The sequence below is a fragment of the Gorilla gorilla genome, chromosome 2, assembly GCF_029281585.2.
Source record: "Gorilla gorilla gorilla isolate KB3781 chromosome 2, NHGRI_mGorGor1-v2.1_pri, whole genome shotgun sequence".
NCBI lineage: Eukaryota > Metazoa > Chordata > Mammalia > Primates > Hominidae > Gorilla > Gorilla gorilla.
In genome coordinates this window covers 112,062,617-112,088,603 of record NC_086017.1, presented here as the reverse complement: position 1 = coordinate 112,088,603, position 25,987 = coordinate 112,062,617, and the positions used below count along the sequence as shown (strand labels likewise).

Genomic DNA, 25,987 nt, shown 5'->3' with positions numbered 1-25,987 from the left:
CACAGATCTTTGACAGAGAGACAAGGGGCACTGTGAAGACAAAGCATAAAAGACTAATTAGGCCTTGTGTATTAGTCTGATTTCACACTGCTGATAAAGATATACCTGAGACTGGGCAATTTACAAAAGAAAGAGGTTTAATGGACTTACAGTTCCATGTGGCTCAGGAGGCCTCACAATTATGGCACAAGGTGAAAGACACGTGTCACATGGTGTTAGACGAGATGAGCGCTTGTGCAGGGAAACTCCCCTTTATAAAACCATCATATCTCATGAGACTTATTCACTATCACGAGAACAGCATGGGAAAGACCTGCCCCCATGATTCAATCCCCTCCCACCAGGTCCCTCCCACAACACGTGGAAATTCAAGATGAGATTTGGGTGGGGACACAGTCAAACCATATCACCTTGTTTTGGGTTAGCTCTCTTCATGGGCCAGTATGTTCTATTTCACGGCCATAGACTAAACTCTAGTTAGCCACCCTAAAATTGTGTGCTTTTGTTCAAAAAGCATGTTAGACTAGAGACTGTCAGTGCAAATTTAATATTGCTGATAGAAGTCTCCTGGAGGAGGGGGAGGAGGTTCGATTCAGCATTTCTTATTTGCAGTTTTCATTTTGTTCATAGCTATAGCATGAATTCAAGTCTTTTGATAGACTTATAAATATGGGAAATTTCTTAAAGGTTCCAGTTGATAAGAAATAAAATCATTCAGCAATTGAAGAGTACATTAGAAACACAGGCTGGAATATTATGCCCAGAACATGATCCAGCCATTTCCTCTACTAGGGAACTTTTACAAGTACCCATGTCTAGGTTCCCCTCCCAGACCAATTAAGTTAACATTTCTGAGTGTCAGGCCTGGGAATTTGTGTTTTTCAAAAGCTTCCATGTGATTCAAATACCTACTTTTTTTTTTTAATTTTGAGACGGAGTTTTGCTCTTGTTGCCCACGCTGGAGTACAATGGCACAATCTTGACTCACGCAGCCTCCGCCGCCCAGGTTCAAGTGATTCTCCTGCCTCAGCCTCCCAAGTAGTTGGGATTACAGGCATGTGCCACCACACCCAGCTAATTTTGTATTTTTAGCAGAGGGGGGGTTTCTCCATGTTGATCAGGCTGGCCTTGAACTCCCAACCTCAGGTTATCTGCCTGCGTCAGCCTCCCAAAGTGCTGGGATTACAGGTGTGAGCCACCGCTCCCGGCCTCAAATACCTTCTTAGGACTGAAAAGGATTGTTCTTTTCTCTTTTCCTTTTTCAGTTTTCATACACCCAGGAAATATTTTATGAGATTTTTCCCTGTGGATTGTAGTTATCTATCTTTGTTATTCAGAATCCAGAATAGATTGAACTATATAAACTTCTGCCAAATACCATGGTCGTTTTACCTCTTAGCATTATTGTTAAACATTTTTTTTTTTTAAGAGACAACGTCTTGCTCTATAGCCCAGGCTGGAGTGCAGTGGGTTGATCTTAGCTCATGGTAGTCTTGAACTTTCAGGATCAAGTGATCCTTCTCCCTCAGTCTCCCAAGTAGCTAGAACTCCAGGTGTGTGCCACCATGTCTGGCTAATTTTTTGTTGTTGTTGAGATGCGGTCTTGCTATATTGCCCAGTCTGGACTCCTGGCCTCAAGTGATCCTCCTGGCTCAGCTTCCCAAAGTGCTGGGATTATAGACCTGAGCCACTGTGCCTGGCTGATCGTTGTACATTTACATAGACAGTTCTTCATAAAATTAAATAATTAACATGTTCAAGGATTGTGTTTCTGTATTCTTCTCCATTTCTGAAACTACATTTTAGGATAATATTAGTAGTACATTAGTAAAACATCACTAGAAAGAGGAAATTGTTAATGTTTCCTAAGTGTGATACCATTTCACAGGAGTGGATATTCATTTGAGGTAACCAGACTACATTTTGATGTGGTGACATTTCTGACCAAACTAGAGGGCCTTCATTAACTAATTATCTTTTCAGAATGATGAATAAAATTGCCAGTTGTTCTTTCCTGCTGCGGGCAATGTACTTAGATCTTTGCCAACAAGTTACAGATAACAGTAACTTCTGTGTATTTAAAGTCATTTAAGCTAAAAACACAGAGGAAAATGAACCGTCTAAATCAAAAAAAATTTTCTCTCACGAATTCACTTTGTTTGAGGGCTTTTAAATATGTTACCTCATCTGTCTTGGTTTTCAGGTGAGAGATGATATACTTTTTCTCTAGATATTGGAATTTGACTATAAATCTGTTTGATTCTGGAGCCCATGTCTCCTCCTACTCCTAATATTATTAATACACCGCCTCCTTGTCCCTAGAAAATCTGGGAATATAGACAGATAGGTGGCATTTAAAATCACTTTTTATATGTTTCTTTTATCTATGATATGATTTAGCCTTTTTTTCCCCCCAGGATAATACCTTTCAAGCTGCATGGCCCTCAGCAGATGAATCCATCACCAGCAGTATTCCACCACTTGATTTCAGCTCTGGTCCTCCCTCAGCCACTGGCAGGGAACTCTGGTCAGAAAGTCCTTTGGGTGATTTAGTGTCTACACACAAATTAGCCTTTCCCTCGAAGATGGGCCTCAGCTCTTCCCCAGAGGTTTTAGAGGTTAGCAGCTTGACTCTTCATTCTGTCACCCCGGCAGTGCTTCAGACTGGCTTGCCTGTGGCTTCTGAGGAAAGGACTTCTGGATCTCACTTGGTAGAAAATGGTGAGAAACTTTAATTGCTTTTCGTACTTCTTATTGTATCCGATGACAGGGGTTTTAAAGAGAGGAAGAGACTATGGCTATGAAAAAAACATGGTAGCATTCATTAGGGGGAAAATGTCTTGGTAAAATTGTGTGTGAGAGGAAACAATCAAATTTAATTTGTTGGAATGGAGAGTCCAAATAGGTAAATAATAAGAAATAAACTTGGGGAGCTGGGGTGGGGATCAATTAACAGATATTTTGAAGGTCATATTGAAGGGTATACAGTTTAGTTAAATTACTGCTACTACTATTAAAGAACCACTTTACTTAAATATTGGAGTAATAAACAAATAGCACCAAAGAAGATTATTCAACTAGGTTATAATACAATTAGTTGTGGGGGCCAAGTCTAAAGATTTTTGCTTGTAGTAGTATTGTGAAGGGAAGAAGCGAAATCATGGAGCCACAGCAGAGATAAAGAAGTGAAAATGAAATAGATAATCTAGATGTTGTGGAAGAAAGGAAAAATAAATGTGACTTAGGAATGGAGTTTACATGTGAAATGAGGAAGATGAAGAAATATATAAATAATGAGTTCAGGATTGTGAACATTGAGTGAATCTGAAGGATGATGGACAATAAACATAACAGGCAAAATGAGAATTCAAAGAGAAACACAATGTTCAGGGAATTTTCTTCCTAAATTACTGCTGGATTTAGTATTTGTTGTCAAAATTACTACCAGCAGTTCTTTATTTTCGTGGAATTAAAAAAAAAACAAGTGTTTGAAGATTATTTCAATAGTCAAGGTCTTGTTATCCTCGAGAAGGAGATAATATTCATGAGTGACTGTCCCATATTGCAAACACATTATCAGATCTTGTTGTTTGCTAGATATAGAAAAGCAAAAGTCAACAATTGTCCCTCTTAACTTCACAGGGTAAAAACAGGCAACTAGTTTTATTAGGAGAACTAGGAATACATTTTGGCAACTCTGTAGATTAATTAATGGAAAACTTTATTTTTAGGATTAGCCAATGTTGAAGAGTCAGAAGATTTTCTTTCTATTGATTCATTGCCTTCAAGTTCATTCACTCAACCTGTGCCAAAAGAAACAATAACATCCATGGAAGACTCTGATGTGTCCTTAACATCTTCACCATATCTGACCTCTTCTATACCTTTTGGCTTGGACTCCTTGACCTCCAAAGTCAAAGACCAATTAAAAGTGAGCCCTTTCCTGCCAGATGCATCCATGGAAAAAGAGTTAATCTTTGACAGTGGTTTAGGTTCAGGGTCTGGGCAAAAGGTAGATCTGATTACTTGGCCATGGAGTGAGACTTCATCAGAGAAGAGCGCTGAACCACTGTCCAAGCCATGGCTTGAAGATGACGATTCACTTTTGCCAGCTGAGATTGAAGACGAGAAACTAGTTTTAGTTGACAAAATGGATTCCACAGACCAAATTAGTAAGCACTCAAAATATGAACATGATGATAGATCCACACACTTTCCAGAGGAAGAGCCTCTTAGTGGGCCTGCTGTGCCCATCTTCGCAGATACTGCAGCTGAATCTGCATCTCTAACCCTCCCCAAGCACATATCAGAAGTACCTGGTGTTGATGATTACTCAGTTACCAAAGCACCTCTTATACTGACATCTGTAGCAATCTCTGCCTCTACTGATAAATCAGATCAGGCAGATGCCATCCTAAGGGAGGATATGGAACAAATTACCGAGTCATCCAACTATGAATGGTTTGACAGTGAGGTTTCAATGGTAAAGCCAGATATGCAAACTTTGTGGACTATATTGCCAGAATCAGAGAGAGTTTGGACAAGAACTTCTTCCCTAGAGAAATTGTCCAGAGACATATTGGCAAGTACACCACAGAGTGCTGAGAGGCTCTGGTTATCTGTGACACAGTCTACCAAATTGCCTCCAACCACAATCTCCACCCTGCTAGAGGATGAAGTAATTATGGGTGTACAGGATATTTCGTTAGAACTGGACCGGATAGGCACAGATTACTATCAGCCTGAGCAAGTCCAAGAGCAAAATGGCAAGGTTGGTAGTTATGTGGAAATGTCTACAAGTGTTCACTCCACAGAGATGGTTAGTGTGGCTTGGCCCACAGAAGGAGGAGATGACTTGAGTTATACCCAGACTTCAGGAGCTTTGGTGGTTTTCTTCAGCCTCCGAGTGACTAACATGATGTTTTCAGAAGATCTGTTTAATAAAAACTCCTTGGAGTATAAAGCCCTGGAGCAAAGATTCTTAGAATTGGTAAGCATAAAAAGTGAAACATGGGCACTAGTGAATAATCATGTGTGATCCACTCCTCCTCCCCTCTAGCACATAAGGTCTGAGCCAGGGAAAGTGTGATCTGCTGTGAACATTCACTTCCTATCATTCACAAATAGTATCATGGCCTAGGGTTGGTAAGAAAACAGTAAGACATACAAGAAATGGAAAACACAAAAGTGGCATGAGAGTGATGTGATAATTTACAAGGAAGATTGTTTTCCATGAATTATGGGACTACAGTAAGTTTGACATTTCTCTTCACATTTTATTGTGAAGCTAATGTTTTGTGGGTACCTATGTTGCCTCCACTGTTGTGATCCGTTAGTGAAACAGAGAATAAACTCTCTGAGTGTCTAAAACTATGTATGAATTCCATGGGGTTCCTAAATATCACTATGAAAATCTCATAGCATTTCTAGTTTATACTGTCAAATCATTCCTAATTTGTACTTTTGTTAATTAGCAGTTTAAATGTAGATAAAATACAATTAGGAAAAGTGAGGCAGGGTCTTACCTGTGTTTTTGTTTTGTTTTGTTTGGGTATGTATTGAACAAAATGTGACACGCTGTCAATAAACTTACCACTTTTGTGTATTGTAGCTGGTTCCCTATCTCCAGTCAAATCTCACGGGGTTCCAGAACTTAGAAATCCTCAACTTCAGAAATGGCAGCATTGTGGTGAACAGCCGAATGAAGTTTGCCAATTCTGTCCCTCCTAACGTCAACAATGCGGTGTACATGATTCTGGAAGACTTTTGTACCACTGCCTACAATACCATGAACTTGGCTATTGATAAATACTCTCTTGATGTGGAATCAGGTATGATATTGCCTAGCATGGTGGTTTCTTAGTAGAATCCAGTGATTATTCTTGTGTGTTTTCTTCCTCATTGCATTAAGGTGAATCCAATACTTGTAGGAAAAAAGAGTACTATGTCAGACAAATCTTCCACATCTTGATAACTAGTAAAATATTTCTCCCAAGAACATCAATATCATTCCCTTTTCAAAACATCGTCCAAACATGTTACTTTATTATTTCACCTCCATTCCTTTCTCTACCCACTACATCTGGCTTTTGTTTTTATTGACCTACTGGATCTATTCTTGCTATGCCTTCATGTTGTCACCGCAAGGTTTGGGCCATCTTCCCTTTAAGTTTTTGCATCCATGTGCATTGTCTTAACCCTTATATAAATGTCAATAACTCTCCACATTTTTTATATGCAGACCAAACATCTCTCATAACCTCCAGAATCAATATCTATCTACTTACTTGACAGTCTCCACTTGAATGTATTCTGTGTATATCAAATTTAAGATAGCTATGAGTGAGCTCTTCTTTTCCATATCTCACCACTCTCCAGCTAAATCTACTCTTTCTCTCAGCTTCTCTCTCTCTCTCTCCATAAATGTAAGCTTTATCTACTCAGCTACTTAAGCTGGAAACCTGAGAATTTTTTTTTTTTTTTTGAGGTGGCGTTTCACTCTTGTTGCCCAGGCTGGAGTGTAATGGTGTGACCTTGGCTCACTGCAACCTCTGCCTCCTGGGCTCAAGCAATTCTCCTGCCTCAGCCTCCCGAGTAGCTTGGATTATAGGCACCTGCCACCACACCTGGCTAATTTTTTGTATTTTTAGTAGAGATGGAGTTTCTCCATGTTGGCTAGGCTGGTCTTGAACTCCTGACCTCAGGTGATCCACCTACCTCGGCCTCCCAAAGTGCTGGGATTACAGGTGTGAGCCACCGCACCTGGCCAGAGAAGTCATCCTTGATACCTCAGTTCCTAACACCTGGAGCTTTTAGTTACTCACCAAACTTACATTGATTCTGAATTCTAAGTATATCTCAAATCCATGCTCTTTTCTCTATCTCCATTGCTACGACTCCATCCAAATCATGATCTCTCATTTGGACCAGTTTCCCCACATCCTCTCGTGCTCCTCTTCCTATCCATCCTCCATATAGCCCCCATGGTACTCTTGAATGGCTGTCTGGTTCAGTAGCCACAAGGCCTGGTCCCCATCTTCTTCCCTGATATCCAATGTAACTAACCTCTGCTCAACATGTTCTAGTCAAACCAGCTTGTTTTTTGTTACTCAGATACAAAACCTTCTTCTTGCCTTAAAGTCTTTGCACACACTGTCCACTTTTGCCTTCTTACTGACTCCTGCTCACCCATGTGCCTCAGTTCAAATGTCACTTCCTCAGGACTTTTCATTGACTCACCTGTAGTCTAGACTGAGTCTTTCCTGTCAGTTTTTATATTAACAGTACAATGTTCTTTTCCCCTAGAGAGTTATGATCATTGTAATAATGTTAATTTATGTGCATAGTTGCTTAATGGCTATTTTTTCCAGATGAGCTTTTTACAAGGACTGAGAATGTGTTTGTTTTATTAAATACTTTTTAGCCAGAACTTAGGATAGTGTCTTGAACACAGAAGGTATTCAAAAATACTGTGAATGAATGAAATGAATCATTGCTTTTATTTGGAAGCCTTGGATGCAGAGAACACTGTTGAAGTGTAAAATTTTGTTCTTCCTTCCTTTCTGCATACCAGAGACAGAGGTTTTGAGGAGTGAGAAGGAATGCCTGGCTTTGTATTTCTCCAGTGCCTTTTAATCTCAAACTGGTTTGAAAGTCAGCCCTATTCTTTAGGAAAGAAGTGAACTTTCTTCTGAAATCTTTAAGAATCATTACTCATTGAAAGTGAAGAAAATGGTTTCACTAATCCTTCATATCCAAATCTCTTACCACTTGAGTTCTCTAAGGCCATTTGCACATTCTTTGTCATGTGGTATAGTGGAAGAGGCAATTAATTATAATTTGTAAGGAATGATTTCTTCTTCTGCTTTACAATTTATTATTTGTGTGACCCTAGATGGGCTATTTTATCCCTGACCCTTAGTTCCTCATATATTAAATGGGGGTAATATTGCCTGGCCTCTGTATTTTATGAGACTATTCTAAGCATAAACAAGTAGTATATATAAAACATTTGACTAACTATACAAATGCAAACAGTTATGATTTATAAAACTTTTGCAAAGGTCAGTCTACTTATTTTTAAACAGAATTACAGGCCTGGTGCTGTGGCTCACACTCGTAATCCCAATACTTTAGGAGGCTGAGGCAGAAGGATTGCTTGAGGCCATGAGTTTGAGACCAGCCTAAGCAACATAGTGGGTCTCCATCTCTACAAAAAAACTTAAAAATTAGCTGGGCACTGTGGCATATGCCTGTAGTTCCAGCTACTTGGGAAGCTGAGGTGGGAAGATTGCTGGAGTCTAGGAGGTTGAGATTACAATGAGCTATGATCACACAACTACACTCTAGCCTGGGCAACATAGTGAGAACCTGTCTCTAAAAAAAAATAAAAAATAAAAAATAAAAACAAAGAGAATTACAATAAATGCATTTACTTCAGTTTTTTTTTATTATTATACTTCAAGTTCTGGGATACATGTGTAGAACGTGCAGATCTGTTACATAGGTATACATGTGTCATGGTGGTTTGCTGCACCCATCAGCCAGTCATCTACATTAGGTATATCTCCTAAAGCTATCCCTCCTCTAGCACTCCACCCCTGACAGGCCCCCATGTGTGTTGTTCCCCTCCCTGTGTCCATATGTTCTCATTGTTCAGCTCCCACTTATGAGTGAGAACTTGCAATGTTTGGTTTTCTATTACTGTGTTAGTTTGCTGAGAATAATGGTTTCCAGCTTAATCCATGTCCCTGCAAAGGACACGAACTCATCCTTTTTATGGCTGCATAGTATTCTATGGTGTATATGTGCCACATTTTCTTTACCCAGTCTAAATTGATGGGCATTTGGATTGGTTCCAAGTATTTGCTATTGTGAATAGTGCTGCAATAAACATACATGTGCATGTGTTTTTATAGTAGAATGATTTATAACCCTTTGGGTATATAGGCAGCAATGGGAGGTATTTCTAGTTCTAGATCCTTAAGGAATCACCACACTGTCTTCCATAATGGTTGAACTAATTTACACTCCCACCAACAGTGTAAAGGTGTTCCTATTTCTCCACATCCTCTCCAGCATCTGTTGTTTCCTGACTTTTTAATGATCGCCATTCTACTGGCTTGAGATGGTATCTCATTGTGGTTTTGTTTGCATTTCTGTAATGACCACTGATGATGAGCTTTTTTCGTATGTTTGTTAGCTGCATAAATGTTTTCTTTTGAGAAGTGTCTGTTCATATCCTTCACCCACTTTTTGATTGGGTTGTTTGTGTTTTTCTTGTAAATTTGTTTAAGTTCCTTGTAGATTCTGGATATTAGCCCTTTGTCAGATGGATAGATTGCAAAAATGTTTTCTCATTCTGTAGGTTGCCTGTTCACTCTGATGATAGTTTCTTTTGCTGTGCAGAAGCTCTTTAGTTTAATTATATCCCATTTATCGATTTTGGCTTTTGTTGCCATTGCTTTTGGTGTTTGGTGTTTGCTTGGTAAATTTTCCTCCATCCCTTTATTTTGAGCCTATGTGTGTCTTTGCACATGAGATGGGTCTTCTGAATACAGCACACTGATGGGTCTTGTCTCTTTATCCATTTTGCCAGTCTGTGTCTTTTAATTGGGGCATTTAGCCTGTTTACATTTAAGGTAAATATTGTTATGCATGAATTTGATCCTGTCAGTATGATGCTAGCTGGTTATTTTGCCCATTAGTAGATTCAGTTTCTTTATAGTGTCAATGTTCTTTATAATTTGGTATGTTTTTGCAGTGGCTGGTACTGGTTTTTCCTTTCCATATTTAGTGCTTCCTTCAGGAGCTCTTGTAAGGCAGGCCTAATGATGATAAAATCTCTCAGCATTTGCTTGTCTGTAAAGGATTTCATTTCTTCTTTGCATATGAAGCTTAGTTTGGCTGGATATGAAATTCTGGGTTGAAAATTATTTTCTTTAACAATGTTGAATATTGGTCCCCACTCTCTTCTGGCTTGTAGGGTTTCTGCAGAGAGATCCGCTATTAGTCTGATGGGTTTCCCTTTGTGGGTAACCCGACCTTTCTCTCTGGCTGCCCTTAACATTTTTTCCTTCATTTCAATCTTGGTGAATCTGACAATTATGTGTCTTGGGATTACTCTTCTTGGGGAGTATCTTTGTGGGATTCTCTGTATTTCCTGAATTTAATGTTGGCCTGTCTTGCTAGGTTGGGGATGTTCTCCTGGATAATATCCTGCAGAGTGTTTTCCAACTTGGTTCCATTCACGCCATCAGTTTCAGGTACACCAATCAAATGTACGTTTGGTCTTTCACATAGTCCCATACTTCTCAGAGGCTTAGTTTGTTCCTTTTCATTGTTTTTTCTCTAACCTTGTCTTCATACTTTATTTCATTAAGTTGATCTTCAATCTCATATCCTTTCTTCTGCTTGATTGATTCAGCTATTGATACTTGTGTATGCTTCACAAAGTTCTCGTGCTGTGTTTTTCAGCTCCATCAGGTCATTTATGTTCTTCTCTACACTGGTTATTCTAGTTAGCAATTAGTCTAACCTTTTTTCAAGGTTCTTAGCTTCCTTGCATTGGGTTAGAACATGCTTCTTTAGCTTGCAGGAGTTTGTTATTACCCACCTTCTGAAGCCTACTTCTGTCATTTCATCAAACTCATTCTCCATCCAGTTTTGTTCCCTTGCTGGCAAGGAGTTGTGATCCTTTGTGGGAGAAGAGGCATTCTCGTTTTTGGAATTTTCAGCGTTTTTGTGCTGGCTTTTCCTCATCTTCATGGATTTATTTACCTTTGGTCTTTGATGTTGGTGACCTTTGCATGGAGTTTCTGTGTCTGGACGTCCTTTTTGTTGATGTTGATGCTATTCCTTTCTGTTTGTTAATTTTCCTTCTAACAGTCAGGCTCCTCTGCTGCAGGTCTGCTGGAGCTTGCTGGAGGTCCACTCCAGACTCTGTTTGCCTGGGTATCACCAACGGAGGCTGTGGAACAGCAAAGATTGCTGCCTGTTCCTTCCTCTGGAAGCTTTGTCCCAGAGGGGCACCCACCAGATGCCAGCCAGAGCTCTCCTGTATGAGGTGTCTGTCAATTCCTGCTGGGAGGTGTCTCCCAGTCAGGAGACATAGGGGTCAGGGACCCACTTGAGGAGGCAATCGTCCCTTAGCAGAGCTCGAGTGCTGTGCTGGGAGATCCGCTGCTCTCTTCAGAGCCAGCAGGCAGGAATGTTTAAGTCTGCTGAAACTGCGCCTACAGCCGCCCCTTCCCCCAGGTACTCTGTCCCAGGGAGAGGGGAGTTTTATCTCTAAGCCCCTGACTGGGGCTGCTGCCATTCTTTCAGAGATGCCCTGCCCATAGAGGAGGAATCTATAGAGGCAATCTGGCTACAGAGGCTTTGCTGAGCTGTGGTGGGCTCCACCCAGTTCAAATTTCTGGGCGGCTTTATTTACACTGTGAGGGGAAAACCACCTACTCAAGCCTCAGTAATGGTGGACGCCCCTCTCTGCACCAAGCTCAAGCGCCCCAGGTTGACTTCAGGCTGCTGTGCTGGCAGCAAGAATTTCAAACCAGTGGATCTTAGCTTGCTGGGCTCCGTGGGGGTGGGATTCGCTGAGCTAGACCACTTGGCTCCCTGGCTTCAGCCTCCTTTCCAGGGCAGTAAACGGTTCTGCCTTGCTGGCATTCCAGGTGCCACCAGGGTATGAAAAACAAAAACAAAAACAAACCAACTCCTGCAGCTAGCTTGGTGTCTGTGCAAATGGCCGCCCAGTTTTTTGCTTGAAACCGAGGGCCCTGGTGGTATAGGCACCCAAGGGAATTTCCTGGTCTGCGGGTTACGAAGATAGTGGGAAAAGCATAGTATCTGGGCTGAATGCACTGTTCCTCATGGCACAGTCCCTCATGGCTTCCCTTGGCTAGGGGAGGGAGTACCCCAACCCCTTGCACTTCCGGGTGAGGTGACGCACCACCCTACTTTGGCTCACCCTCTGTGGGCTGCACCCACTGTACAATCAGTCCCAATGAGATGAGCCAGGTACCTCAGTTGGAAATGCAGAAATCACCCACCTTCTGCATTGATCTCGCTGGGAGCTGCAAACTGGAGCTGTTCCTATTTGGCCATCTTGGCAGCCACCACCTTACTTCAGTTTTGTATGTAACTCACATGTCAGCTGCATGCAATATCATCAAGGTTTATAAGCTCGCCTTTACTTTTAATATTCAAATTAGCTGGCATTAGCCCCACCCCTGTACAGTATAAAACCTGCATCTATGTTCCCTCAACTCCTCAGTATTTCTGGGCATTGTTAAGGAACTTAAATATCTCTTAATCCTCCCCAGTTCTGAGTTTTCTTTGCTGAATTTTCAGTCTCACGGGAGTCTTGACTCTTGTGGTGTTAACCGAATGCAAATCACAATCCTGTTTTTGATCTGCTCAAAGCACCTCCAACATAAGGCAGTTGATTCTATCAGGCATTTGCTGATGGTATGAAGGTAATGGAGAAGGCTTTATCTCAGCACGGCAGATGGCTTAAAAATATTAGTTAGGCATAACCATCCTTAAATTCCTCCGCCACCCTCTCAAGGACATCTGTTACTGGCCAAATTTTTTCCCAGGACCCAGCCAGCTATGATGTTGCTCAGGCCATAAAGCTGTCTTTCCAGACCATCTACACATCTTTCCTCTACTCTCATTTTTCTAGACCCATCTATCCTTCTTTTAAGCTGCTCCTAGAAAACCAGATTGTAATTAATTCCACAATTTAGATCCCTGTCTCCCATCCTAAATTTACCTCCAACTCTACCTTTGTTTCCCCAATAGAATCATTAAGGCACTTTTCCAAACATACAGTTAGCTACCCGGGCACCCTTTCTTAACTAGCACAAAGGAGTGGAAAGAGACTTTGAAACCACAGTCTTTTATTTACATTATTAAAATATTAGGCTTTGTCTTTCTCCTTGGCCTGGAAGCAAAAAGGCTATATTTTATCTTTTTCCTATGGCTATATCTTTTTCCTAATGTATAGAAAAGAGAGACTCTATTTTTCTCACCTCAGACACATATACCTGCAGAATGGTTACAAAGTTTCAAAATTTTTAAACAGAATCATTTTACTACATGTATAGTGGTTAAGCATTCCTAATATGAAAATCTGAAATCTGAAATGCTCCAGTCTGAAACTTTTTGAGCACTGACATGATGCTACAAGGGCAAATTTCTTCACTTGGCCTCATGGGATGGGTTGCAGTCAAAACACAGATGCACAACAGTTTATTCAGAGGGCCCAGGGGAAAAAAGACTCTCACACTTCCCTTCGGAGTGATACAGTTTTTCCATGCACAGCATGATGGTGATGCCGAACAACCACAGATTGTCCACATGGGTGGCTGAAATAGTGACCTCTTTGCTTTCTGGTGGTTCAATATACACAAACTTTGTCTTACGCACAAAATTATTTAAAATGTTGTATAAAATTACCTTCAGTCTATGTGTATAAGGTGTATATGAAACATAAATGAGTTTTTTTGTAGACGTGTGTTCCATCCCCAAGATATCTCATTATGTAAAGGCAAATATTCCAAAATCTGAAAAATTTGAAATCCAAACTACTTCTCCTCCCAAGAATTTTAGATAAGGGATATTCAATCTTATATTTTTAGTTAAAGGCCTTCAGATTAAAGTACTTTATTTCAAGATTGGCTAGAGACAAGATTGACTTGACTCTTGCCCAGCTTACTTTAACATGCAGTGTCTCAGAAGCTCTTGAACTTCCATTAACAAAGGAGAGCTATGCAGTACCATCTTCCTCACCCCTATAGACACTCCTATCCCTCACTGCTGGGTAAGGATCAGATTATTTTCTGATTACAAAGTCACAAAACGAATACCCGGATAAAGATGTGAAGACTTAGGAAATATGCAGTGAAATCTGGCCGTGCAGTTCCCTTGTAGAAATTTCCCACCTGTCAACACATTTGTATGTTTTTCCTGTTATGTGAGCATCTTGGCAGTGGTCCCCTGTATTAGTTTCCTAGGGCTGCTGTAACAAAGTACCACAAACTAGGTGCCTTAAAACAACAGGAATTTATTCCCCCACAGTTCTTGAGGCTAGAAGTCCAAAATCAAAATGTTGGCCAGGCCCTGTTCCCTCTGAAAGATCTAGGGAAGACTCTTTCCTTACCTTTTCCTGGTTTCTGATGTTTACCAGCAATCCCTTGGCATCCCATAGCTTATAGGTGTATCACTCTAATATCTGCCTTTGTCTACAGATAGCCTTGTTTCCTGTGTGTTTCTGTCTGTGTCCAAATTTCCCTCTTCTTATAAGGACACCAATCATTGCATTAGGGCTCATTCTAATCTAGTATGGCCTCTTCTTAACTTGATTACATATACAAATACTCTGTTTCCAAGTAAGGTCATATTCTGAGGTTCTGGATGGACATGAACTTCTGGGGACACTATTCAACTCCGTACCTTCCCCCTGTTACCACATGCGGCCAAAGGAGATCAACTTCAGTGATCTCCAAACTCCAAGGGCACAGACTTGTGCAAAATTGTCTTCAATTTCCAGAGCAGCAAGGAAATCATTGCTTTTCAAAACATTATGTATGTAGATCCTTCCATTATTTTGGAAACCAAGAGACTACGCTATTTCTTTTTATTCCCTATAGCCTTCTAGCTAAACTTTATATTTTTAATACAGATGAGTCTATGGATCATTTCCACCTGTTTTCTCTGTTTTCAATGTCTGTGTCACCATTTGCCCACTTACCATTCACAGATTACCATTGACCAGTGAAGAACATGTGGGAACTGTGGCAGGATGGAAGGCCCATTCATGGTCAATGTCTTATATCTTTTTTGACTGATTACTATCCCAATTCATTTTTAAAAATAGTCATTTTCCCTCACCCTATCAATGAAAAATTAAGTTATGAAGGCAAAAATATTTTGTTGGAAATGGCCTCAGGAAGTGCAGGGCTGACTTATTTTCCTAACACTGATTTTCACAAATCTTGACTGTTCCTAGGCTGCTCTTACTGGGCTATACCCATCCCTGAGGCTCCTACCAGTTCTCTTCTGAGCTCTCTCTCCCCATTCATGTTCTCAGTGTTGTGCAAGGCATGTAGCAGTGTATGTAGAGTGGAGGTCAACTGCAGCAGGTTGGGGTTGGTGGAAATGAATGGTCCATGAAAACTGTGTTTAATTTAGATCTACAATTACTATTGTGTTTAACTTAGATCTGCAATTACATGGCATGGATTTCTAAAGCTTCTACATGCTCCCTAGATAAAATATGTTAAGGCTTAGATAGGTCATAGGGTTTTATGATTTGGCTCTGAGTTGCACAAAAATTTGACAAAAGCTTATCGATCTATGATGAGTGAGAATTTTTGTGTGTGGTATTGGTGGCGATGGTGTACTTTAATGGTTCTGGAAAGGAGTTGTCCCATATACTTTGGGGGAGAACTTTAATGAGGGGCTTTGTATACCCCAGTTTCTGTGTTTTGCCTTTTCTTGCATTATTCTTTGTTTAATGTTTTAGGTGATGAAGCCAACCCTTGCAAGTTTCAGGCCTGTAATGAATTTTCAGAGTGTCTGGTCAACCCCTGGAGTGGAGAAGCAAAGTGCAGATGCTTCCCTGGATACCTGAGTGTGGAAGAACGGCCCTGTCAGAGTCTCTGTGACCTACAGCCTGACTTCTGCTTGAATGATGGAAAGTGTGACATTATGCCTGGGCACGGGGCCATTTGTAGGTATGTTGTAGTTACAGATTTTGGCTTTAGAGGCTATAGATATTTCCTCTAAAGAAAAGGGGCCTGCACCTATAATTTTAGGATACTTATTATAGTATGCATTATAGAAGTTATATCTAGGCAATAGATGGGAGCCATCTAACTGTCATGTGAGGATGAGTCGTTTAACAGGCCTGAATTTCAATTCAGTAATTTATGCTGTTAGGGAACTGCAAAAAAAAAAAAAAATTATCTAAATATGTCCTACTGGCTAGGTGCAGTGGCTCACGCCTGTAATCCCAGCACTTTGGGAGACCAAGGTGGGTGGATCACCTGAGGTCGGGAGATTGAGACCATCCTGGCCAACATGGCGAAACCTCATCTCTACTAAAAATACAAAAATTAGCTGGGTGTGGTGGCAGGCACCTGTAATCCCAGCTACTTGTGAGGCTAAGGCAGGAGAATTGCTTGAACCCGGGAGGCAGAGGTTGCAGTGAGCTGAGATCGTGCCACTGCACTCCAGCCTGGGCAACAAGATTGAAACTCTGTCTCAGAATAAATAAATAAATAAATAAATAAATAAATAAATAAATAAATAAAAGTCCTACTGAGACTAGTTGGAGCAGATGGAGATCTTTGTATTGTAGTTTTTAATGGTGATGATAAGGAAACCGGCGTTCAAATGAGGTTTAGGCATAAGATCACGTTCCTCTATATCTGAAAGTGAAAATGAGTTTTATTGTTAAACTTGAATTATATTTTTAAAGGTTTTGGGCCCCTCTTATTCCTACATAGTATTCATTCAAAGATAAAGACAAACATTTAAAAACTTTAAAGTATTTAAAGTTTTCAAAGTGGTGACAAAAATATTTTTCTTTAAGTACATCTGAGATCCATTTTCTAAAGGTAGAACCAATGAGAAGATGAGCAGATTCAGTTAGCCCGACTGTCATCTGCCCACTCCCCTTAAACAAGGTCAAACAAATCAACTTTCCAACCATACACAACCAAAGCTGCGTGGTTGAAGAGGAGAGGATGCTGAGAATAAGGAGGAGAAACACAAAGTAGAGGACAGTTTGCAAGGTCAAAATGGGCAAATGTTGGCATAGATGCCAGAAACAGGAAATAAGTAGAAATAATCCAGACTCTTCTATATGAAGAAGGATAAAGTTTATAAGGAGAAAAACAGTCTCTTCATGTCCAGAGAAATTAATATTACCTAGAAAAGCAGTGATTTCCTTTCCCTGTGGCCTTAGGGTTTGAAGGATATCTTTAGCGTACTGAAAGGACATGGGGAGTCTGGAGGCCTGGGTTCTAGGCCCAGTTCTGCAGCAGACTAATTGTATGGCCTAATGCCAGTCACTTTCCTTCCTAGGCTTGTTTTTTGGTTATCTATAAATAAGGATGTTAAGTAGAATAATTTCCTTAAACCTATTTAGCTTTTTATTCAGTTTTTTTTCAAACAGTCATTGAGGACCTACTAGGTCTGTGCTGGGCTTTATGCACCGCCTTAAATTGTATGATCTTTTAATCTGTCTATTCAACTCTTTATGAAGCTTCACGTGGTCAGCATTTATTTCTCTACTTTACTCTAGTCCCTCAGAAGGTTCTGCTGTTAATTGTCAGTGTGAGCAGAGTGATTCAGATATCGGACTTGGTGACTGTTGGTTGCAGGTGCCGGGTGGGTGAGAACTGGTGGTACCGAGGCAAGCACTGTGAGGAGTTTGTGTCTGAGCCCGTGATCATAGGCATCACTATTGCCTCCGTGGTTGGACTTCTTGTCATCTTTTCTGCTATCATCTACTTCTTCATCAGGACTCTTCAAGCACACCATGACAGGAGTGAAAGAGAGAGTCCCTTCAGGTAAATAAGGAAAAGAGCTCTCTAATGGAATACAGTGTTCCATTTACACATTTATTTAGTACTTACCAGGTGCCAAATATTGGACAAGGAGCTGGCTGGGTGGAAGAGAGCTATGAATTTGAATAAACACATGGTCCTTGTCCTCAAAGGGGTGTCAAATTGAAGAAAAACAGAAGTAGCACTAAGAATAAGATGCTAAGGAGCCTTGATGAGGTACAAATAAGTTTTGCCTGGGGAAAGAGTCTTAAAAGTTTTAATGATGGCTGTGGTAATTTGCTGGAGAGAAAGAGTAGACATTTGCTACGTTTGGGCTGGGATGCTTTCTAGCTGGTTGAATGAGCATGAGCAAAGTCAGGGAGGCATGCGTGAACTTCAAGGCTCATCGAAGGAAGGGCATGGTTGAGTGTGGCCAGAATGCCTATTTCATGGCCAGAAAGAATTTGGAGAAGCAATGTTGGAGATGAGATAGAAGAGGTGAATTTCCCTTCAGGGAGGACCAGATCTGTTACAACTTGCTCCTCTTTGGCTCAAGCTAGTGGTAATAAGCCAGAATTTAAATCTAGGTAAGGGTCTGTCAATAAATGAAATCTCATTCTCTGTTTAGTTAGGTGTTGCTTCATCGATGGGGAAATAAAACCTGGTCCATTTGCTAGACTCAGGATTCAAGGATCATAATCACATATTGTACTTTGCTTCTGTGCGTCTGAAGTCTGTAAGAGCTACAACTTGAGGTCTAGTTTACTTCCCTCACCATCAACTTCGCTAAGTCCTGGAGCACCTGGGACATACCTCCGTCATTGTTATTATACTTCTTATTGTGTCTGACTTTTCATTAGACTGTAACCTCATCCAGGGCAGAGATAAAAGATTATTTGTGTCAGCAGTGTGTAGAACAGTCCTATGCACATGATCAATGCTCGGTAAATATGTGTAGACCTGAGTTGAATTTAATTGAGGCTCTGCTTCCCCTAGACCATAATATTTATATTTCAGTCAGATTTGCTGCGTGGCTACACACTGATTTTCAATGTGTATAACTCTGGGAATGATGAAGCTACAGTTTATGAAGCACCATCTACTGGCAGACATAGTTTCCAACATTTATGAATGCCAGGCGCCATGGCAAATAAGATGAATGAGACATGGAACAAGTCCAAAGAGCGCTTGCCATGGATGTGAGGAAATCATAATGATAACACCTGACAAATAATTTTTGAGGTTGATCTAGATGTTTTTCACAGTTATGTCCCACCATTTGTGTAAAGTGCACCTGTTTTTCTTCAACAGAAATCTTGTCCCAGGTAAATAGTCTTCCACATAGTTGAGCATCCAAACAAGAGCCTGAATCAATCATATCTTTCTTTTAGTGGCTCCAGCAGGCAGCCTGACAGCCTCTCATCTATTGAGAATGCTGTGAAGTACAACCCCGTGTATGAAAGTCACAGGGCTGGATGTGAGAAGTATGAGGGACCCTATCCTCAGCATCCCTTCTACAGCTCTGCTAGCGGAGACACGATTGGTGGGCTGAGCAGAGAAGAAATCAAACAGATGTATGAGAGCAGTGAGCTTTCCAGAGAGGTGGGAAACTTTGCATTTATGTTGCTGTACTGTTGCTGTTGCAGCTACTGCTGGTGTGTGTGTGGGGGAGCAGGGGGTGGTGGGTGGGGGTGTGTATGAGTGTATGCGTGCGTGCACATGGACTTTAAGAAAGTGTAAAAAATATTTAGTAATTGGTTTTTACCTCGTATCTCCTAGTCTATGATATGCACAGTGTATTAAATTCTAAGCGGTACCTTATTTCCCCCCACAATGGCGCTTTTTTTTTTTTTTGCATTATTAACTGGTACTCTCTCCTTCCTCCCTTTCTTCCTTAGAAATATGTCTGATTTAGAGCAGGACATGTAATATCCAGAGTAGTGTATGTAGATCCTTCCATTTCTCTGAAAGTGCACACTCCTGCACTTCTTTCTTATAGCATACTTCTGAATAGCCCAGAATGTAACAATTCCTTATGAAAATTAGAACCCCTTTTAAAAGGCTGTTGAGGTTTTTCTAATGCAATGTGTGGCCTATTGTTTCTTTTTTGTTTAAGGAAATTCAAGAGAGAATGAGAGTTTTGGAACTGTATGCCAATGATCCTGAGTTTGCAGCTTTTGTGAGAGAGCAACAAGTGTAAGCTTTTGAAACGGCCCCCCACCCCGACCTACAGACTTAACAGTTTACTCTACAGTAATGTCACACCTGAGTGAGCACATAATTTCCTGTCCATGTGACAGGAGTCTCCGTGATAACCAACGTTTGTTGAGTTCTTCAAAGTTTATGCATGTCCAGGCAGATTATCTGATTTCTTCCTTATAAGGGCTTTGTAAATTGAGTGTTTCTTATTTGAGGAAAGGAAATCTTGGAGACATGAAGGGACTTACCTAAGATGACAGTGATAGCCAGTGGCAGAGAAGATTTAAAACTAAGATACTGTCTGTTTTGGACTAGAGACGCCTGGACTACACATAGTCTTTTCATATTTTCTCTCTTGTTATCATAGATCTCACTAGTGATCTGATTGATCTGATGCCATAAAATATTTTTCATAGATAGTTCCTTTGAAGAACATTTGAGTAGCCGTAAGTCCTCACATATTTCAACATATTCTTTCAATTCTATCTCTGTAGATACTTTTCAGTATGCTTTGAATTACAAATCTCATTAAACTGTATCTCTTGCCTCTATCAAGTTTATCTTAATTTTCCCATTTGCTTTTCTCAGGATGCATTTTGGGCAAATGTCTGTAATTTTTTTCTTTGTTCCCACAGTCCATAACTAGACATACGTTACAAAATAAACTATCTTGAAAAGAGGCCATAATGGGTGTTAGCTGAGTGTATTGGGTAGGATTACGGTTTGGTATTGATATTTGGTCCTACTGTTGCCTTCGTGGAAGTATTTGTTCATGGAGGGCCAGATAAGTATCTTCTGGCTTGGCTTTTAGAAGAGAAAAATCAGAGCAATTCATGCATGCTTATAAGAGAAATTAATGAAGGGTCACAATAACACCCATGACCCTGAGTGGAACCCCTGCCCCTTTACTCAAAATTCTTTTTCTCTGATAGGTGGCTCCTTTGCTCATGGTTCCTCTGTAAGAGAAGGGACAAACTGATAACTGAGGAAACTGAGAAAGATGCTTTTCTAATTCCATGTGCATGGTAGAGATAACTCTAAAAATCTCTGAACATCTGACTTGGCTCCTAGGAGGTGCTGCCAGTCTTGCTGAATGCAGCCAGAGCAGTATCACTAGTCTGCCTTTTAAACCAGAGAATCCATTCATCTCTGCATCTTCAGCCAGCAGATGACCCACGGCTCCATTTCAGTAGTATCCAATAGAAAGAACATGAATGTTTCGACCCTTTAGAAGCCTCTCAAAGCTACCTGCCTGAATGTGTTCACTGAATTAAAAATGCATCTTTTCTAGGCGAAGACATCCAAAGGAAGGATTCAGGAGAGCCTTATAGGAATAGGCAGATTGACTACATGTTTCTGTTTCTTCTGGTGCACTGTCTAACATTAAAATACACACACAGAGTCTATGAAACAAAGAAGATTTGAACTAGAAGATGCTGTGAGACAAAAGAAAGTCTACACAGGCTCTGTAACCTTAGGAGGTTCACAGAAGGAATAAGACACTGGAAAGATGTCAGGCACGTAATCCAAACAGCATTTTCAGTTTTCACTTAGTTTCAGAGTTTTCATCTATCAGGTAGCCCAAAAAATGTTAATGGAGTTGATTCAGGATTAAAGCATCACATGATCTTTGTAGAGTGGATTAAAAAAATTTTTAGCACAGAACAGAACAACTTTCCTTCAAATAAAGAAAAAAATAGAAAGTATTCATGATTTTAGGAGTATAGCTTAGTGATGTATGACAGTAATTGCATTTTATTACATTCTTGCTTTTTTTACTGAATTGCTCTTTGTGTTTTCATGGCAGGGAAGAGGTTTAACCAAAAAATCCTGTTGTGAAACTGATTAGAAGCCTGGAGAAGATGGAGATTACTTGTTACTTATGTCATATAATTAACCTGGATTTTAAACACTGTTGGAAGAAGAGTTTTCTATGAAAAAAATATAGGGCACCCTGTTTTTTTTTTCAGCTTAAGTTTTCAGAATGTAGTAAGAGATGTTACCATTTTTATTTCTATAAAGACTGAATGCTGTGTTTAAATAAATTGAAAACTACGTAAACTCTGGAAAGTATTCTACAAGAAAAAGCTGGACCTAGGAGTTAGGGCTGCAGTTGCTGTCTGCTTCTGAATCACTGGGGGTGTCTCCTAAGAACTGTGCCTCGGGTTTCTCAATAGGAAAATAAGGTGAGACTCTTACATGGAGAAGTCTGGCTTAGTAAGGGAATATTTTGGAGCATATTTGTTATTGTTGGGTAGAAGGGGAAACCTTTGAAATAGTCTTAATGGATAGTTTACAATCAGGCATTCATCTAAATAAACTTCTTTCTTTCTTTTGATCAAACTGCTAAAGAAAAAGCAAACTTTTTTGCTGCAGGATAGAATTAGGGTTGTATTTTTATGCTTCTATCAGTGTCTTGCATTTCCTGAGCATATTAATCAAGACCATGTTATTGTTATGTTAACTATGTTAATATCCTTTTTTTTTAGTTTTCAGGATGAATGCATATATATATATATATATAAAGTTTAGAAGATTCCCATTAATCTAAAGACAAATTTAATCACATGGGCAGGGAGGGAGTGAGTGTCGGGTCAAGACCCCAGTGCTGAGAATATATTTTGTTTCTTGATTGCTGGACTGAGGTTCCCTGATTGCTCCTGAAATCTAAAGATGTCTTGGGCAAATCCTGTCTCTCCTCTAGTTCCTGGTGTATTAATTTGGAAAACAGCACTTAACTACCTCACATAATATAGATGAGCTCATTTTCATTGCTTCTCCTTTGTGTAATACCTCCTGTCTAAATTAACTCCTGCTTATACAAAACAGGGCAAAGCTTTTATTACAATTAAAATATTTTAAAAACTGAACAGATAGGAAGTCCATACCTTATATAAATTTTGACAGAAAATGGAAATTTTCCTCTTTCCCCCTAGTGTTTTTTTTGAATGGGTTGCTTTGGAGGGGGAGAGGAGGAGGCCAAATAATCATCATCATGATATTAAATTGCATATGCAATAGGTTATTATTAATGCAGATACTTTACGCTAGATGTCTTCATGTTTGCCAAAAACAATTCTGAACATTTTGATTTATTTCTGACCAGATATAAATAACCAGTATAAACTGACTATAAGATAAAATACTTGGTTCACTTTTTTTTTCTCAACTTGATGACTGCCAATTCTGCTCATTATGAGGACACCGGAAACTAAATATCTGGGCTCGGTGCATGCCACAGTAAAGCTAGTGAAAGCCTTGAAGATGGCCAGGTATTTTGCAAAGTATGTGTGGATAACAGGTTGTGTGTGTGTGTGTGTGTATGTGTGTGTGCGTGTATGTGTGTGTGCGTGTGCGTGCTAATGCGCATGTGCGCCCGCGCCAAGGTGGCTCCCTTATCCTAGCATTTCCTTTCATTCCCTACTCACATAATGGATCCTCTAACAGTTCAGTATAGGTACACTTTCCACTATTTTATTGACATGTTCTAGTCTTAATATTGGATAATTAGACACTTTCCACTGGGCCCATTTGAAAAGTAATTGATAATTACCTTTAAGACATTTTAAATGTTAATGATATTTGTCACTACTAAGTGCTTAGTTTTATTTATAAAACTTTCAAAGTTTTCTGTTTAAGACTGTAAACTGTTTTCCTATACTACGTGTTAGATGAAAGTGTATTTTATCACAAATTAACCTTAGAATGCAACTCTTTGAATGTGTGCTTGCTGGAAGAATTCCAGATGGACACAAATCCCTCTAGGGCAGGTCACCATGCGGAACACTTAGGAGAAGCACAAACTGAGCCAAAGGAGGGTTGTTGTTTTCCACAAACTAAGCAGTGAAGTGGGAATTTGGGAATTCTGACACACGTCACCATCTCTGATTTCCTTTTACATGACCTTTTCATGCAAGAGCAAAACACTTAGCTCTTCATGAATGTCTGCTCCACACCAATGAAATGGAAGAGTAAAGGAGCCCCTCAACTATCAGGGAAAGAACAGGAGGCCTCAGTTGAGGAATACAGCTTTTGTCCTACCTTTGTTATAGCTGAACCACTGTTGAAAGGTTGAAGAACACAGTTTGCCCAGCAAAGATCCACTCATGTACAAAGCAAAGCACTAAAGGAGCTATTAGTTTGATGGAAAAAACTACCCCTAAAGAGCTTCTTTCTAAAAGACCTTCCTCGAAGGTGATTTAATGGCATGTCATCATTTAAAAGTCTTAGGCTGAACTCTCATTTACACTGCACAATTGAGGAATGAAATTTTCTGAGTATTAGAACATTGTTCTTAACCTAGCAATATAATATTCAACAAGACTATCACCTTATGTGAAAATACTAAAATGCAGTTAGCAATAAAATGCATGGTAAATAACCATTTTAAAAATGTTATTATAAAAGGTTGTAAGATACTGTGGTGTTTTACAGATGTAGCCTTTATAATTGAATTATATACACTATCCTTTTTTATGGGTTATGGATAAAGGGGAATTTATTTGATAAATAGGGCTCCATTTTCACCATTGCAATGGTTTAAGGGTTTGTTCACGTTTATGTGGCCTGAAGTCCCATTTTTATCACTATTATTATTTGAGATGGAGTCTCGCTCTCTCACCCAGGCTGGAGTGCAATGGGGCGATCTCAGCTCCTGGCAACTTCTGCCTCCTGGGTTCAAGCGATTCTCGTGCTTCAGCTTCCTGAGTAGCTGGGGTTACAGACACCCACCACCATGACCAGCTAATTTTTATATTTTTAGTAGAGATGGGGTTTCACCATCACCATGTTGGCCAGCCTGGTCTCAAACTCCTGACCTCAGGTGATCCACCTGCCTTGGCCTCCCAAAGTGCTGGGATTACAGGCATGAGCCACCGCACCTGGCCCCATTTAATTTATATAATAAAACAAGTGCAGGCTTTACCTGATTTTATTCTCACCTTCTGTTTTCTTCTTCTGCATTATCTGTCACCATGGGTTGGCTCCTCCCCACTTTCTCTTTTTTATTCTTTTCTCTCTTTTTTGCCACACTAAATTGTAATGTGTTTGAACAACTCTGGCTTAATATTACCTCTAACAAAAAGCTGGAAACTGCACAAATATTCTTTGTAGGCTCTAAAAGTAGGTTGGCTGAAGTATGATACCTGAACTAATTATTCATTTGTATGCTTGTTTTATAAGTTTGACTTCCATTTCATGATTTTTTTGGTAGCTTTATGTTATTTCTGTTTTCAGCAATGGGTACTTTGACATCTTTCTGTCTCTGAATTGAGTTTTCATTTTGCAATGGAAGAGAAGACAACATATTTATTCCATAATGAAAGAGCTAATGAAGTAGAATAACTATTAAATTGAGATGTTTTAGCAAAAAAACAAAAACACAAACCCCAAATGGGTTGTTTTGTTTTATTTTTTTCTAAAACATTTCTAACAATTCCCAGTAGGAATGGGTGGGGCCAGCCTTCCTCATTTACAATCCAGCTGCAGTGAGTCAAGATCCTAGCTTATTCTCCCAATTGTGTAATAAACGCAGAAAAATGATGTGACGGTCACAATTCTCAAATCCATTGCATTGTATTCCACAAAGGATATCCTTGCAGAAGGTGGAAATATGGGAGGGTACCATGATGTAAAGAATTGCCTGGAAATTTCCTTGAGTCATGCATTTTGTAAAACCTTACATTACTGCTGTGAGTTAATAAGAGACAGGTTAAACCACTCCCCTCAGGATAGTAAGACTGGTTAAAAACACTGCTCTCAGCCCACACAATTATAGCTACAGCCTAGGTTAAATGATTCCTCATCCTGGTGTTTTTATTCTCATATTTAATTACTTCTTTAAAGATTAAGATTATATATAGAAAAAATAATTGTGGTATCAGAGAATACAGGTATAATTTTTCATATATCAGGACTATGTGATGATACTTAAGCAATAGTGTACATACCGTAATATATGTTTAATATGGAGTATGGATAATGAAGGACTTTTCTTTTTCACCTTGTTTATAATGACATTTTATCCAGAGTTTGAATCAAATAAATTCATGTTAACTGTACTATTTTATTGAAATGTTCTAGTCTTATTATTGGATAATTAGAAATAAACATTTTAAAGTCTTTATGAATAAATAAGGATGTTTTCCTATGTATACAACTGTACTATTTTCATTAGTAATAAACATCACTTTCAAGAACCTGTCTACATTTGTTTTTGTCAATTAGAGGAA

General features: G+C 39.7%; 1 protein-coding gene across 1 annotated transcript in view; it reads left to right on the top strand.

The window, feature by feature from the left end:
• Positions 1 to 21,705, top strand: part of IMPG2 (interphotoreceptor matrix proteoglycan 2) — a 94,871-nt gene extending 73,166 nt beyond the window's left edge. Inside the window, exons 12-19 of the mRNA XM_004035982.4 lie at positions 2,418 to 2,721; positions 3,732 to 4,990; positions 5,612 to 5,831; positions 15,530 to 15,740; positions 17,394 to 17,582; positions 18,950 to 19,160; positions 19,675 to 19,754; positions 21,565 to 21,705. Of these exons, the coding sequence (XP_004036030.4) occupies positions 2,418 to 2,721; positions 3,732 to 4,990; positions 5,612 to 5,831; positions 15,530 to 15,740; positions 17,394 to 17,582; positions 18,950 to 19,160; positions 19,675 to 19,754; positions 21,565 to 21,577 (2,487 nt within the window). The 3' untranslated portion in view covers positions 21,578 to 21,705. The remainder of the gene's footprint in view (positions 1 to 2,417; positions 2,722 to 3,731; positions 4,991 to 5,611; positions 5,832 to 15,529; positions 15,741 to 17,393; positions 17,583 to 18,949; positions 19,161 to 19,674; positions 19,755 to 21,564) is intronic.
• Positions 21,706 to 25,987: the final 4,282 nt, after the last annotated feature.